This window comes from Alnus glutinosa, chromosome 12 (assembly GCF_958979055.1).
Source record: "Alnus glutinosa chromosome 12, dhAlnGlut1.1, whole genome shotgun sequence".
Classification (NCBI taxonomy): domain Eukaryota; kingdom Viridiplantae; phylum Streptophyta; class Magnoliopsida; order Fagales; family Betulaceae; genus Alnus; species Alnus glutinosa.
Window position 1 is genome coordinate 23,237,343 of NC_084897.1, and position 15,063 is coordinate 23,252,405.

At 36.8% G+C, this 15,063-nt stretch overlaps 1 protein-coding gene across 1 annotated transcript; it reads left to right on the plus strand.

Moving 5' to 3' along the window:
- Positions 1 to 601: 601 nt before the first annotated feature.
- Positions 602 to 4,625, plus strand: LOC133883115 (leucine-rich repeat receptor-like serine/threonine-protein kinase BAM1). Its single transcript, XM_062322328.1, has 2 exons — positions 602 to 3,300; positions 3,699 to 4,625. The coding sequence occupies exons 1-2, from the start codon at positions 714 to 716 to the stop codon at positions 4,169 to 4,171; spliced, it is 3,060 nt and encodes a 1,019-aa protein (XP_062178312.1). The 5' UTR covers positions 602 to 713; the 3' UTR covers positions 4,172 to 4,625.
- Positions 4,626 to 15,063: the final 10,438 nt, after the last annotated feature.

Genomic DNA, 15,063 nt, shown 5'->3' on the forward strand with positions numbered 1-15,063 from the left:
TTTTTTTTTCCTATTGAATACACCTTTCAATATTTATATGAGTAAAGTTGTCCTCTTATGTATATTGCGTGAAACGTATGGATTCTTTCAAGTATTAAAAGAATGCATAAAAAAAAAAAAAAAAAAAAAAAAAAAAAAAAAAAAAAGAGAATTAAAAAAACTCCCGCTTTAGCACTCTCTAGCGTTGCTTTCACCCTGAACCCAAAAAATTTAAAACAATCTATTATAAAAAAAAAATAAAAAAAAAAAAAAAAAAAAAAAATTAAAAACAGAAAAGAAAAGGAAAAAAAGAAGTTACCCGTGTTTTACCGCGGTGGACGGAAGAGTTATAAAATTCAAGCAAAGAAAGCAACGAGGAATTTGTTTGTTTGTTTGTAAAGGGGAGAAGTGTTGGGGTTGTAGGAGGCAAATTTTAACGAAACAGAAGCAATCAGGAATTTCTTTTACCTTTCACCTCTATTTCTTTTACCTGGTACCTGCCTAAACAACAATAAGCATCCAAAATGCCAAATACACGAACCCCCCTCTTTTTCTTTTTCTTTTTCTTTTTTTTTTTTTTTTTTTTTTTCCTCTTCTATTTTTATGAATAAAACTCACCCCCTCTCAACCCCTCACTGCATCAGCACACTGAAACCACTCACTCTCCCTCCTTTACTTTCCTTCCCTCCTCTTCCTCTCCAAAAATCCAACCCAACCCAAATCAACGAAAAGAGATGCAGCTTCTCCTATTGCTCTTCCTCTTGCTCCACCTCCAAATCCACCCCATCGTCTCAGGGCGCGTATCGGAGTACCAAGCGCTGCTCTCAGTTAAGTACGCCATAACCGATGACCCTCAGTCGGCGCTCGCCACGTGGAACGCCACCACCAGCCACTGCACGTGGGCGCATGTCACGTGCGACTCCTCCCGTCGCCACGTGACGGCCCTGGACCTCTCTGGGTTCAATCTCTCCGGCGCGCTCTCGCCGGACCTCGGCCACCTGCGCTTCCTCTCCAACCTCTCCGTCGCCGCCAACCAGCTCTCCGGGCCCATCCCCGGCGAGCTCTCGTCCCTCTCCGTCCTCCGATTCCTCAACCTCTCCAACAATATCTTCAACGAAACCTTCCCTTCCAAGCTCTCGCTCCTCAAGAACCTCCAGGTCCTCGATCTCTACAACAATAATATGAGCGGCGAGTTGCCGTTGACGGTGACGGAAATGCCCAACCTCCGCCATTTGCATCTCGGCGGGAATTTCTTCTCCGGTCGGATCCCGCCACAGTTCGGAAAATGGCGGTTCCTCGAGTACTTGGCGGTCTCCGGCAACGAGCTCGAAGGCGCCATTCCGCCGGAGATCGGGAACTTGACGAAGCTCCGGGAGCTATACCTTGGGTACTACAACAACTACCAGGGTGGCATCCCACCGGAGATCGGGAACCTGTCGGAACTGGTCCGGCTCGATGCCGCCAACTGTGAGCTATCCGGCGAGATACCGCCGGAGATTGGGAAGCTTAAGAAGCTCGACACTCTGTTTCTGCAAGTGAATGGGCTCTCGGGGTCTTTGACGGTCGAGCTCGGGACCTTGGTGAGCTTGAAATCCATGGACTTGTCGAATAACATTCTCACCGGTGAGATTCCGGTGTCGTTTGCAGAGCTGAAGAACTTAACGCTGCTGAACTTGTTCAGAAACAAGCTTCACGGCGCCATTCCTGAATTCATCGGAGACTTGCCGGATCTTGAGGTCTTGCAGCTGTGGGAGAACAACTTCACCGAACGCATTCCTCAGGGGCTTGGAAAGAATGGGAAGCTTCAGCTTCTCGATCTTTCGTCGAACAAGCTGACTGGAACTCTTCCTCCCAATATGTGTTCCGGGAATCGGCTTCAAACTCTGATTACTCTGGGGAATTTCTTGTTCGGTCCGATACCGGAGTCACTCGGGAAGTGCCAGTCACTGAATCGGATCCGAATGGGGCAGAACTTTCTAAACGGGTCGATACCAAGAGGGCTTCTCGGGTTGCCGATGCTCACCCAAGTGGAGCTGCAGGACAACTATCTCACTGGAGGGTTTCCGGAGACGGATACGATCTCGGTGAGTCTCGGCCAGATCACTCTCTCCAACAATCAGCTTTCCGGGGCGTTACCGCCAAGTGTCGGAAACTTTTCTGGCGTTCAGAAGCTTAATCTCGACGGAAACCGATTCTCAGGTCCAATCCCCCCTCAAATCGGAAGGTTACAGCAGCTTTCGCATGTAGACTTCAGCCACAACAAACTCTCGGGCCCCATTGCACCAGAAATCAGCCAATGCAAGCTTTTGACATTTGTCGATCTTAGCCGAAACGAGCTCGCCGGCGAGATTCCGAACGAGATCACCGCTATGAGAATCCTAAACTACCTGAACCTCTCGAGAAACCATCTAGTTGGAAGCATTCCTGCTTCGATAGCATCTATGCAAAGCTTGACCTCTGTCGATTTTTCTTACAACAACCTCTCTGGTTTGGTTCCTGGCACTGGCCAATTCAGCTACTTCAACTCGACGTCGTTTCAGGGCAACCCTGATCTCTGCGGACCTTATTTGGGGCCTTGCAAGGTTGGGGTTGCCAATGCCACTCGCCCAGCGCACCAGAAAGGCCGACTATCGCCTTCTCTGAAGCTTTTGCTCGTGTCTGGACTGCTTGTTTTCTCGATTGCGTTTGCCATCGTGGCAATCCTCAAAGCCCGGTCGTTGAAGAAGGCCAGCGAGGCTCGGGCTTGGAAGTTAACCGCGTTCCAACGGCTGGACTTCACGGCCGATGATGTCTTGGATTGCTTGAAGGAGGACAACATCATAGGCAAAGGTGGTGCTGGGATTGTATACAAAGGGTCGATGCTCAATGGTGAGCATGTCGCCGTGAAAAGGCTACCGGCAATGAGCCGAGGGTCTTCCCATGACCATGGATTCAATGCGGAGATACAGACATTGGGGAAGATTAGGCACCGTCACATTGTGAGACTATTGGGGTTCTGCTCAAACCACGAGACCAATCTTTTGGTTTATGAGTACATGCCAAACGGGAGCTTGGGCGAGGTTCTTCATGGCAAGAAAGGGGGCCATTTGCACTGGGATACGAGGTACAAGATTGCCGTCGAAGCTGCAAAGGGTCTTTGCTATCTCCACCACGATTGCTCGCCGTTGATCGTCCATCGGGACGTGAAATCGAACAACATTCTGCTTGACTCCAGTTTTGAAGCCCATGTTGCCGATTTTGGCCTTGCCAAGTTTCTGCAGGATTCGGGCACTTCCGAGTGCATGTCTGCAATTGCTGGTTCCTATGGATACATAGCTCCAGGTATGATTCCAAGCTTGAATCTTTCTTTTGATTTTTCTTGTTTAAGTCTTTGTTTTGTGGATTTTGTTTCCATTGAGACGTACTAATTTTGGTTTCAAAGTCTTAATTATGTCAATGATCTTGAACTGATTTTTGTCTCATACTGTGGTTTATATTGATTGCTTGAATTATTGCGATTGTGGGGTTTGTCCCTTTCATATGAGTTTTGACTATATAACCCTGTGAACTATTAGTCTTCCATCCCATTTATGGATGAGACTTTTTGTGCAAAGGCAACGACAAGTACCTTGAAATAAATTGATAATGTCAATGTTTTGGGCCTGCATTGAGTAACAGTGGCATTAAATGTTTGATCACTTGGTTTTTAATTAAAAGCAAATTGATGTTTGTTTCTGCAGAGTATGCGTACACTCTTAAGGTCGATGAGAAGAGTGATGTCTACAGCTTCGGTGTGGTTCTCTTAGAACTGATTACAGGAAGGAAGCCGGTCGGCGAATTCGGGGATGGTGTGGACATAGTCCAATGGGTTCGGAAAATTACAGACTCAAACAAGGAAGGAGTCCTCAAAATTCTGGATCCAAGGCTCCCCTCAGTTCCTCTTCATGAAGTGATGCATGTGTTCTACGTTGCAATGCTGTGTGTTGAAGAACAGGCCGTGGAGCGCCCAACAATGCGAGAAGTTGTTCAAATTCTAACAGAGCTTCCAAAATCGCCCAGCTCAAAACAGGGAGACACAACGTATAATACAATCACAGATTCATCCCCATCGCCAGCCACCGCCGTTAACTCCTCAACCACAACAACCATAGACTCTAAAGAAAGCCATCAGCCGCCACCTCAATCACCACCACCTGATCTTCTAAGCATTTGAAGTGTTTTTAGTTTGTGGGAGATGGAGTGTTTGTTCTAAATTCCATGGATTGTGTTAGCTTTTATTTTCAGCCATCTTTTATTTAATTTTTTTTTTTTTTTTTTGGGGGGGGTTGGGGGGTTTGCTCTAACTTTAAGCTGCCAACTACATGTTTCAAAGTTTTTGTGTACAGTAGGATTGGGGGGGTATTTTTCGTATAAGCTTTGTCTTTATCATGTAGTAGTACTTAGCTGCTTTTGCTCTGCTTCTTCCTCTGAGAGATCTCTTTTTATGGCACATCTATTACTGTTCTGGGCCTGCATTGAGTGTTATTTCACTGTACACATCAAGAGGAGGGAGTCGATCTTTTTTAAGGTGTTTGAAAACCACACAAATGGGGGTTGGGTATATGTATGAAAAATGCATCTGTGGCTTGCAAATATTTATTAATGATGAAACCAGTGCCTTCCAATTACCGAGACTGTGGGGTTTCCCTGATTGAGAGTGAAACTGAAAAGTGAAAGCTCTGCCTCTGCTATTCTGGCTCTACTTGGGACTCTCTCTTTTTCTTTTTTTGAAGTAAGTGTAAGCGTGGCTCGAACCAATGACTTATATTTTCCTTTTATATAAACCAAAAGGTGGTCCATTATATGACCTTCAAATGCCTATTCTCCAAGCATAAATGCGACAAAAGCTCTTCCCCAAGTTCGGTCTATTAATGGATTTAGGTTGACGTGAAAAGACGTTAGTATTAAGATTATATAGATTAATAATAACTTGATTTATTTAATTAAATACGTAAATTTTTTTAATCTTTGTAAGAATTAATAATTTAGGAAAGAGTTGGGAATAAAAAAAGAGACAGAATTAAGGTGATTTAACCTATAACTTACATTCACACGTCAAAGTCGTTGGTTGGTTACATTTTCTTTGGTTATTTGATTGTATACAAGACTCTATTTATAAAGAAATTGTTTGAATGTTACAAATCTCTTATACTTCTACATTAAAAACAATAAATCTAATTTATCATCTTGTAACTCGTCTCTTGAGTGCTCGTAACTCTTGTCTCAATAACCTTTAACTCGATGATTTTGTGTCGGGTTTGCAGATTGTGTAAAAAATTGTTAGTTCTAAATGTCGCATGTCAGGTTCAGATCATATCAAGATCATATCGAGATATAAATATAAGATTGTAAAGGTTAACTCTAACTCAATCTATTTAATTAAACATATCAAATTTTATAATCTTAACCTACTAATTTATTGTTAGGTTCGTATTAAATTCGTAAATCATATCAAAAATTGTCGGCCTTAAATGCTCGATATTTGCTGATTTTGGGAGGTGTTGTGGCCCTTTATAGTAAGACCCACAAATGAGACTTTGGCTAAGCCTATGCATGTGATGCACATGCAATGCAAAACGACAGTTTGTTTACAGCGCTGATGAGTGTCCTTTCGGTGGTTCAGCCTTTGAATCGTTTCGAGTGGGGATTCTCTTGCCCTATAATGTCGGAAATGCCCTTCCATTGAACAATATATAATGTGACCATGCATTTATCGAAGGGCATTTGTGGTCATTACGATCTTGAGTTGGGTGAATATTAACTTGTAGAAAAGGACGTGTGAGAAGCCATTCATATTTTGGAGGCAACTTGCTCAGTTGCATATATTTCAAGCGGATCCTGACAAAGCCCACGTCCCGGTTGGTGCTGTTTGTTGTACCACCAATTTTTGTTTAAAAAAAGGAAAAATAAAATTAATTTGTGTGTATGGGCCTAATAATATGCCACGTCGGTTTTAGATTCTGATATGACAAGCCAAGAGGGCAGTATACATCTTTTACATGGGACATGAGCATGACATCCTTTCTCCGACGTGGCATGTCCCATCTTTGGTGGGGATCAGCACTCTCTAGTTTAGGGTTTGTCTCCGACTTATGGGTACCCAAAATTCATTCACCTTTCAACATTCAATGGTTGTCTTTTTTTGGAGGGAATCTTCTACCCGTAGGTGCATCTTTTGCCCTCTAATTTCGGATTCGTGTCCCATGCAATTTCCCGTCTAAGGAGACGCGAGCCAAGAAAAATTGTAAGCATATGGAATCTTCATAATTTGTTTTTTCAAAATTGTTAATTTTTTAAAAATTTAGTTAGAGAGAATTTTACTTAATAGTACCGAATTTTTATCACTTTTAAAAGAATGTATCTTAATTTCAAAACGTCTCAATTTAAAATATTTATTTTTCAAAAAATTTCAATTAGAAGTCATTCGTTAAGATTTTTCGTTAAATCCTATCAAAATTTTTAAAATACTCACGTATTTATTTTCTTTGAAAAATCTATAAAAAAATTTCAAAGATTCAAGTATATTTCTGTAAATTTTGTTAAATTCTAACCGACACCTAAATCCTAACAATTTTTTTTTTTTTTTCATAAAATGAAGGGTATTTTAGAAATTTTGATAGGATTTAACAGAAAATCTTAATGGAGGATCCCTAATTGAGACTTTTCGAAAAATGAATACCTTAAATTGAGACGTTTTGAAGTTCAGGTACCTTCTTTAAAAAATGATAGAAGTTCGATACTCTTAAGTGATCGAAGTTCTCTCAATTTTTTATTGGGCCTAGTTGTCTAGGTAGGGGGATGAATTGTCCAAACATGTTTGGACAAGTAGGCTCTGCTTTATAGATGCGTTCTTACATTTGTTGTAAAATTATGAAAAATCTCTATCAGTAAAGAAGATGTAAGAAGAGGCTATTTAATTGTTCAAATAGGGGCCCCAACCATAGTTAAAACAAAATTTTTCTTAAATAATGTTACTCCTATTTTATTTTATCATCACTATACGAAGGACAAGTATTAATGTATGATCAATCTAATGTATTAAAATATAGAATGACATAGCACAATGGAAGCAAATAAAAATTAAGAGCAAGACCCAAAATCCAAAGGAAAAAAACTCAAACATATTATTCTGATAGTTCTGAATGCTCAATCCGTATGATATCTACATCTTATATGGAGAAGAAATTGAACAAAAAAAAAAAAAAAAAAAAAAAAAAAAAAAATTGAAAATAGAAATTACTTCCAAACTACTTTTAATATTTCCTTTACTCTTATTTATAAACTATTCTTATTACTTGTTTATTACTTGACGTTCCTCTTTAAAAATAAATAAATAAATTAAAGTTGTACTTTTCGCGGCCCAATTGATCTAGAAACTTTTTTCAGACAATTTGTCTTGCATCATAAAATAATACTTAACTTTGCAGATTAATTTATACACATTTTTTAGTATTAAATTATTAATTAAATAATTAATTTTTTTTATTAGTTTAAGTTTGTGAAATAATTGGTGCTTGACTTTAAATCTATATATTACCTTTCATTTTAATTAAATATTTTACGTCTTTATTGAGAGATAGTTTATCGTGAATTAGGATCCTCTCAAATTACTTGTCCGAATTTGAGAAAATCTAAGCAGATGATTGTGATAAGCTGCTTATGAAACCCACCTAACCGAATAAGTGTTTTCGCAGCCCAATTTTTATTTGGTCAGGTAGATCCCATAGGTGGTCTCACAAATAATTTAAAAAGATTCTAATCTATTTGTCGATCTTTCTCCTTTGCATAAACACATAAAGATCCTAAGCCAATCTCTTTCTCCGACCCATACAGATAATCGTACTAGTTCTCATAAATGGATTGTAGTCAACTGAGTAATTCTAAATATCACACCCATATCCCTCTTGTGTTCCTCTAAAAATGATGTGGCCTTTAAAATCGTCATATGATCAAAATTCAATTTTGATCAATCACAAGCCCAACGGTAATTTTAAAAATCACCTCATTTTTAAAGGGACATAGATATGACATCTAGCATTACTCGTAGTCAACCTCCTCCATTCCATAAATAACACATGTGGATAACATTAAACAATACCACTTGCGATAATTTCGGATAAGTAATGTAGTTATTGATCATAATTAAATTTATATCTCCCACATGATTTTGTGACATTTTTGTCACAGATAATAGCATCTGTGAACGGAGTTTAGTCAGAGATAGAGCTCAAATCGATGAAAGCTAGCGTTAAAGGGACCAGCATGTGCACAAGATGACAGGAAGCTTCTTAAATTATCCATCTTCCGCCATAGATCTCTCTTGGGAGCTCTCTTGGGGTTAGGTTTTGCCCTTTTATGAGTAGGCTAGGCCATGAGTAACTATTGAGTAGGTTAATTAATAAGCTGAATAATTGATTATTACCTAACCCCAACCTACTCCACTCACCAACAATAAAAAGTCTAAACCACAAAGACAAAATGAATCAACCATGCGAAGGATAAGATAGAAAGAAAGAAGCAAATTAAAAGCTCTATATATGGATCATTGCTTCATGATTGAACAACTTCTAGCTGGGGCATAAAATTCAACCATGGAAGCAGCTCTATATATAACACCAAACAAACAAGACAAAGAACAAGCGAGTGCGTGTAAAAGCTCAATCGATTCATGTTTTGTTGAAGCCCGCGAAAACAGAGGTGAAAACTAAAGTTGGGAGATTGGAAAGAAAAAAAAGAAAAAAAAGGAGGTCCAAATATGACAAACAACTTTTTGAAAAATCTATCAAACATGGGATTCCAATGTGGGGCTACCCTTTTGTCTAAAACGTTGCCTCACTTTGCTGGAAGTATGTCGTATGTCTATCAAATAGTGATTTTTCTCATATTCGTCGAATGAGATCATTTTCTTGTACTTGTCTTATTTTATCTTTTTTCAGCAACGAAATCACAAAATTTTGGTTCTAATATCACGTTAAATCACCACTTATATATATTAAAAAAAAAATTTCCACGTACAGGAGTGTTCGCTTGGCGGCCACCATACAAATCTAACAGGAGTAACCGCGTTGCAATCCAACTGTTTTGTTTTGGTAGGTTAATATATAGGGATTTAAGTGCTTAGATTGTGTGTGCTTAATTAAAATCAATAACAAATTGTGCCTTCTAAATATGCAAATACAACTTAGTCTTGATTGTTGATCAAAGGCTTCCACAATCTAAAGATTTTTAAAGGAAATGAATTTAGCTTAACACAACCGATATTGGTGGTCCATTCTTTTAATACAATCTAAAGATTTCGAGAATATTAATATTCGCAATAAAGGCAGAGTAAATTGGAGAGATGGTTGGAGTCCACGATGTAGGTATGCTAATTGTTGGCGTAGCACCCCCACATGAAGTCATGAACCCACCTTCTTTAATGTTGCCATCGATCTCTTTGACTTCATTCAATGTTTTGGACCCAAAAATCAGGTATATATTAATTAAATCTAGAGGAGAGTACCTTTTAATTTTTATACTACTGCATCATATTTATAAATCTTCTCCAATAATAGATATTTAAAATATATATATATATATATATATATATATATATATATATATATATATATATATATATATATATATATATACTAAGCCTAATTTTTAGGGTTAATAATATGAAGAATATTTGGAAAACCAAGATGCATCTTCCCCCGGGGACCTACCGCCTGGTTCCGTCCCTGTAAGAAGATAGATATGCATGTGTTTTGGCTCATTTTTGGTTGTGTAAATAAGCTTGGAAATTCAGAATGTCGAGATTTTGTCTGTTTGCTCAACAGACAGCGGGTTCCTCTATCATTTGTTTTCCCATGTAATCCATTTTGGGGACATCAGTTGAAAAGTCAGTAATTGAGGATTTGATCCATAAAACTAAATATATACAGTCTAGTTCATGTCCTATATGTGTGGACAGAATTTTTTTTTTTTTTTTTAATGATTTCTTTTTTCTGAGTTATATATTCTCAGCTAACGTTAGAGTTTTGTGGAGCATTTTAGTTTGTCTTTGTGATTATGTTAGAGCTTAATTAAAAAGTATTAACCTAACCATTGTTCCAAAAGTTTAAATTTATTAAAAAAAAAAATGTTTAATTATTTAATTAATAGAGAAAAATACAGTCAACCTCATGAAAGTATCATCGCTCTGGCACTGGGAAGGAAAAAAAAATCCAACTGAAGATGTTTAGTATCACGGTTTGGTAGTTTGTCGGGTCTTAATAGTTATTATGGAGTTGCCGACATTTTCAGCATGTTATGGTTTGTCTTTGCCATAATGTTAGCACACTTTTGGACAATCTAAGCTTTGAGATTATTGAAAACCAACGCGATATCGGAACCTAATTTGTAGAGCATTAAAAATGAATTAAGATCCTCTCAAATTATTTATTTAATTTTTTTAAAAAAAATTACTTATAAAACTCAATTCATCGGATAAGAATTGAACTGTCCGACCATTCATTTATCAACGTAAACGTTTACAACATCAATGACACGTGCGATGAGATGACGGGCCAACAACTCCCACTATTTGTTTTATTACTCATTTACAACTACAAGGGAGGGCCGATGATGCAGAGACCACGAGGAAGTGCAACACCTTTTTCTTTGAAAGTGTCCTCATAGTTGATAGTATATTCTCTCAAAGACTTTGCCAAAGAAAAGGTGAAATGATGAAGATGAGAGTCAGAGTAGTCCAAAAATGTGCCCATGGAAGATAAGGCTTTAGACTTGGTAGCAAGGAAATCTACGAGAATCCTCAATTTTATCAATATTAAGTAGTTTTGTATTTTATTGATGTCTTGATGGGATAGAATTAGACTATAATTTAGTAGTACTTGAGAGAGTGTATGCGGTTTCTAGTGTCTACGTCTCTCCTATGTGGCTCTCAACGAACAAGTATTATTATGATAACGCCCAGATAAAATATCTACTCTTGATTCCTCTAGCTACCTGCCTTTTTCGATTGAAAAAAAAGGAAACCCGCGGGTTTCAAAAATGCTTCTACTGTACCCACCATAAAAAGGATGATGAAAATAAAGGTTTAGCCACACCATTTTGTTTACTTGTTTAGAGTTTCATTTTAATTATGAACAAAGTTTTTCTCTAAATTTAAACTGAGTTGGAAGAAATTTCTTCAATCCAGAATTTTAAATATGTTTTGTTTAATCCTTCTAAATCATATTTGAGAATCACGTACTCTTAAAATAGATGGCGGTCTAATAAATTAAATTGAAGATAAATAATTTTTCCTTGAATTATCGAAAGAAAATAGGAGATGATAATATGCATTCATAAGATATAGCAAACAATATATGATCCCGGATCCCCCTTAAAAAGAAGATGCATCGATCAGTAGTGCTTTGGTGGTCATGCAGCCATATTGCAATCCACTTGTCAAATCTCAAATTAATGGAAATAAAAATTTTCAATTAACATCAACTTTTTTGTTGGATTGAAACACAATTAATGCAAATTATGCAGAGTGGGGGGAGAGAGACATTTGAGGTGATGTTGGAAAAGCAAAAGGAAGAGACGTGACTCTGCCTTTCATATTCAATATTCATAACTTTTGAAAATTCAATACAATGAGAAAGTGGAAGGAGACACGAGAGCCAGCGAAAGCTGTAAAGCGAATCCAAAAGTACTTTTGCCGTAAGTTGAAATTTCGTAATTTTAGCCTTATCTTATACGAGATCTGTTGAAAGAAAGAAGAACATGGGACCAACATCATATGCACTAGAGTTATCCTTAACCTAAGTCCACTCCCACTGTTTTATTTTATATTCAATCCTCCTAGCTTTAATTTTTTTTTTTTTTTTTTCAACTAGATTAGAATAAAAAGAAAAAGGAAAAAAGATAGTTGTGAGACTCGACAAAAATTTCTTTTAAACTCAATTTTTAAAAATGTTATATGTCCCTTAACATATGAGAAATACAATTTTTTACTAGCATTAATAATAATAATAAACATGTACTTTCACATGCTCAAGAAACATGTGACACTTTTGATATGGGGGTTGGAGGAAATTTATATCCAATTAGATTAGTGTGTTATTATGAAAGATGATCTTCTTCAGTCTGAACCTCCAATACCACAAGAGTAATTTTAGAAACCACATTTTTATCCCACAACGCTGACATGACAGTCGCAAACAACCAATTGATTTTAATTTTCTTTTTACAAAGACTAATCCTAAGATTGTCTGGAATTGACACGTAATTATTGTGGGATAAAAAAAGTAATTGATAGGGTGTGTAAAAATAATGCTACATACTACAAAAAAAAAAAAAAAAAAAAAAAAAAAAAAAAAAAAAAAAATTCCCACAAAGCTATAAATATATGTCTATATTTATAGTTAGGGGTGTAATTTCAGGCCGGTTATGTTTGGCAGGGAAACCGTAACCAGGCACCAACCAGCTCTGGGAAACTCGGTTATTTATAATTAAGTAACCGGCTCCAGGTGTATTGTATATATAAATATATAATATTATTCTTGGATGGGCCTATAATGTATATATTGTATACACGCGTGGGCTTTTTTTTTAGGCTAGGCAGAGGACCACACGACGTCACCAATATCCAGAAGATTCAAAGGAAAACTTCATTTACGATTTACCACACCTAGCTTTGATATTTCATCAAACAAACAAAAGACGGAGAAAGAGGGAGAAACACAGAGGAAGCCATGGACGATAGTTGTGCAGTGTGCACCAAGTCCATGGAATGGGTGGCAGTTATTATTTTCAATGACTGGGATTCGGCTCTGGCTCCGGGTTTACACCCCTATTTATAGTGAAGGGAAAGTTGATTTTACCTGAAGGTGGGAACTAACTCCCTGATCGTAGGTCTCTACTTTTGAAACGTGGGTCTCCATATTTTATGAGACGTGGCTTCTACATGTCGAATGGGCGTGTCTTCTTATATATAGATCACATGCGTCCATGTTCCGAGGCATGATTGACTGGGACGTGGGTTGGAACGTGTTTGGACTGATTAATAAACGGGCCTAATTGGGCTTCTGAGCCCATCTACTAATTAGTAGGAATATTTCCCAACATAATTCATTTAAAAAAAAATATGTATGAAAAATGTACAAAAAATATACATACAGCAAGTCTTAATACAATAAGGACATAAATTTTGTACAAACTAACTTTTAATATTGACATGCGTCTCTTTTGCTTGTAAAAATCACATTTTTTTTAATCCTACAGTATTTTTTATATGCTTTTTTAATAGCTTAAAAAACACATATAATTTTTAAAAACTCATTTATATAAATTTTCTATAAATTAATATATAAAAGATTTGTGTCCATGCTGATACCATAATATCTTGAACTGGACTGAAAGAGTAGATGTGTTGTGCAAAAGCAGACAAAAACAGGGGTTTGCGGGGGTCAGACAAGAAAGGGCTGGCCCACACAGGCCCAGGGAGGTGAGAATGGGGAAAATGGGGAAAAGGAGGGCAGCAGCCAGCAGCTTTAATGATGTAAATACTTCACGGGCAATCCTTGTTAATCATTGTTCACCCAATTCTGCATGAATTACTTACAAAAAAAGAAAAGAAAATAAAATAAATCCTGCATGAATCATACCAACTGTAGAGTTGGGGGCCATCAATTAGAGTCAATAAAGTTTGAAATTAAAGTACATGTTACTCTTATCCATCATATCTTCTTTATTTATTTACCTACCAACAAAACCCACGCCAATCCACTTTCTTGCACGCACGCATCTCGTACGTGTCGGCGCACGTATAGCCATACTTATTATTAAGTGGACCTTGTTATAATAATAATAATAATAACAACAATAATGTATGCAATGCTCTTTAATTGAGTGCTTATTACAATTAACCAAAAATAAATAAATAAAAAATTAATGGTTTTGTTTGGTGAGAAATGGTTTTTGCACATTTTTTGCAAATCACTTTTCTTAATCAATCATTAGATTTATAAGACCCACAAGCAATTTTTCGGAAAAATTATACTTAACACCCTCTCACTATTAAGCAATTCCCACGTTTTCAGTTTTTGCAATGTCCTCCCAAAATACTATTAGGAATGCAATGTCCCTCTTTTTTTTTTTTTTGTTATTAAATTTTTGCAAAAAATTGATCATACCATTAACGGTAGTGATTTAACATAATATTATAATAGTGGTCTTGAGTTTAAATTTCAACCGTGTAATTTATCTCCCCTTTTTGTAAAAAATTTAGGTTTTAAACTTCACTGTTGAGGGGAAGTAAGAAACCACAAATAAGAGGAAGTATTTAAAATATTAATTGAATAATTTTTTTAATTGTTGATCAGCTTAAATTATACGGACAAGTTTAACAGGTTATACAAATTATGGGGAAAAAGGAAAAAGTGGGTGTTTTCTCCCGTTGTAGTTGCATGGTAGGACAGGAGGGGAGAAAAAGAAGAAGTATTGAATTTAAATTTATTAATGACTTGTCATATCACTCCTATTTTTCTTCCACATTTGGGAGAACGAGTTTTGCTGGGCCCGGTTACAAAATGTGAAAGACAATTTATAAAAAAAAATTTAAAAAAAAATATAATAATAATAATAATAATAATAATAAAAATAAAGTGAAAGACTCGAACCCACTTTCCATTTTCTTTACTCTCTTCCGTCCTTCCCCAAACGGACGCAAAATGAGAGGCCTATTGTTTGCTCATGAACTGAACTTGAAAAGTGGACTAGTAAACAGCCCGATACTTCTCAGTGATCATGGGATGATTAGTAAAATTAAAATTAGAGTAATACTACACATTATCCTCTTGTCCACCTTTTATCTTCCCAAAATTGATGTGGCTCTTAAAATTACTATTGGATCGAAACCCGACACTATACTTAAAATTAATAATTTTTTTATATAAACCCAATATCAAATTAGTAAATTAAAGTTAAAAAGTCCAACTTAAATGTGTAGGACCGATACGACCCGAATTGCCACCATTATTTGAAACCAAAGAGCTGCCGTATGGTCAGTAAATCCTGCTTCATCTCAAAGATTAG

Coding starts and splice junctions, on each gene's coding strand:
- LOC133883115 (XM_062322328.1), top strand. CDS start 714: ATGCAGCTTCTCCTATTGCTCTTCCTCTTGCTCCACCTCCAAATCCAC. Junction 3,301..3,698: donor CTATGGATACATAGCTCCAG/GTATGATTCCAA, acceptor TTGTTTCTGCAG/AGTATGCGTACACTCTTAAG.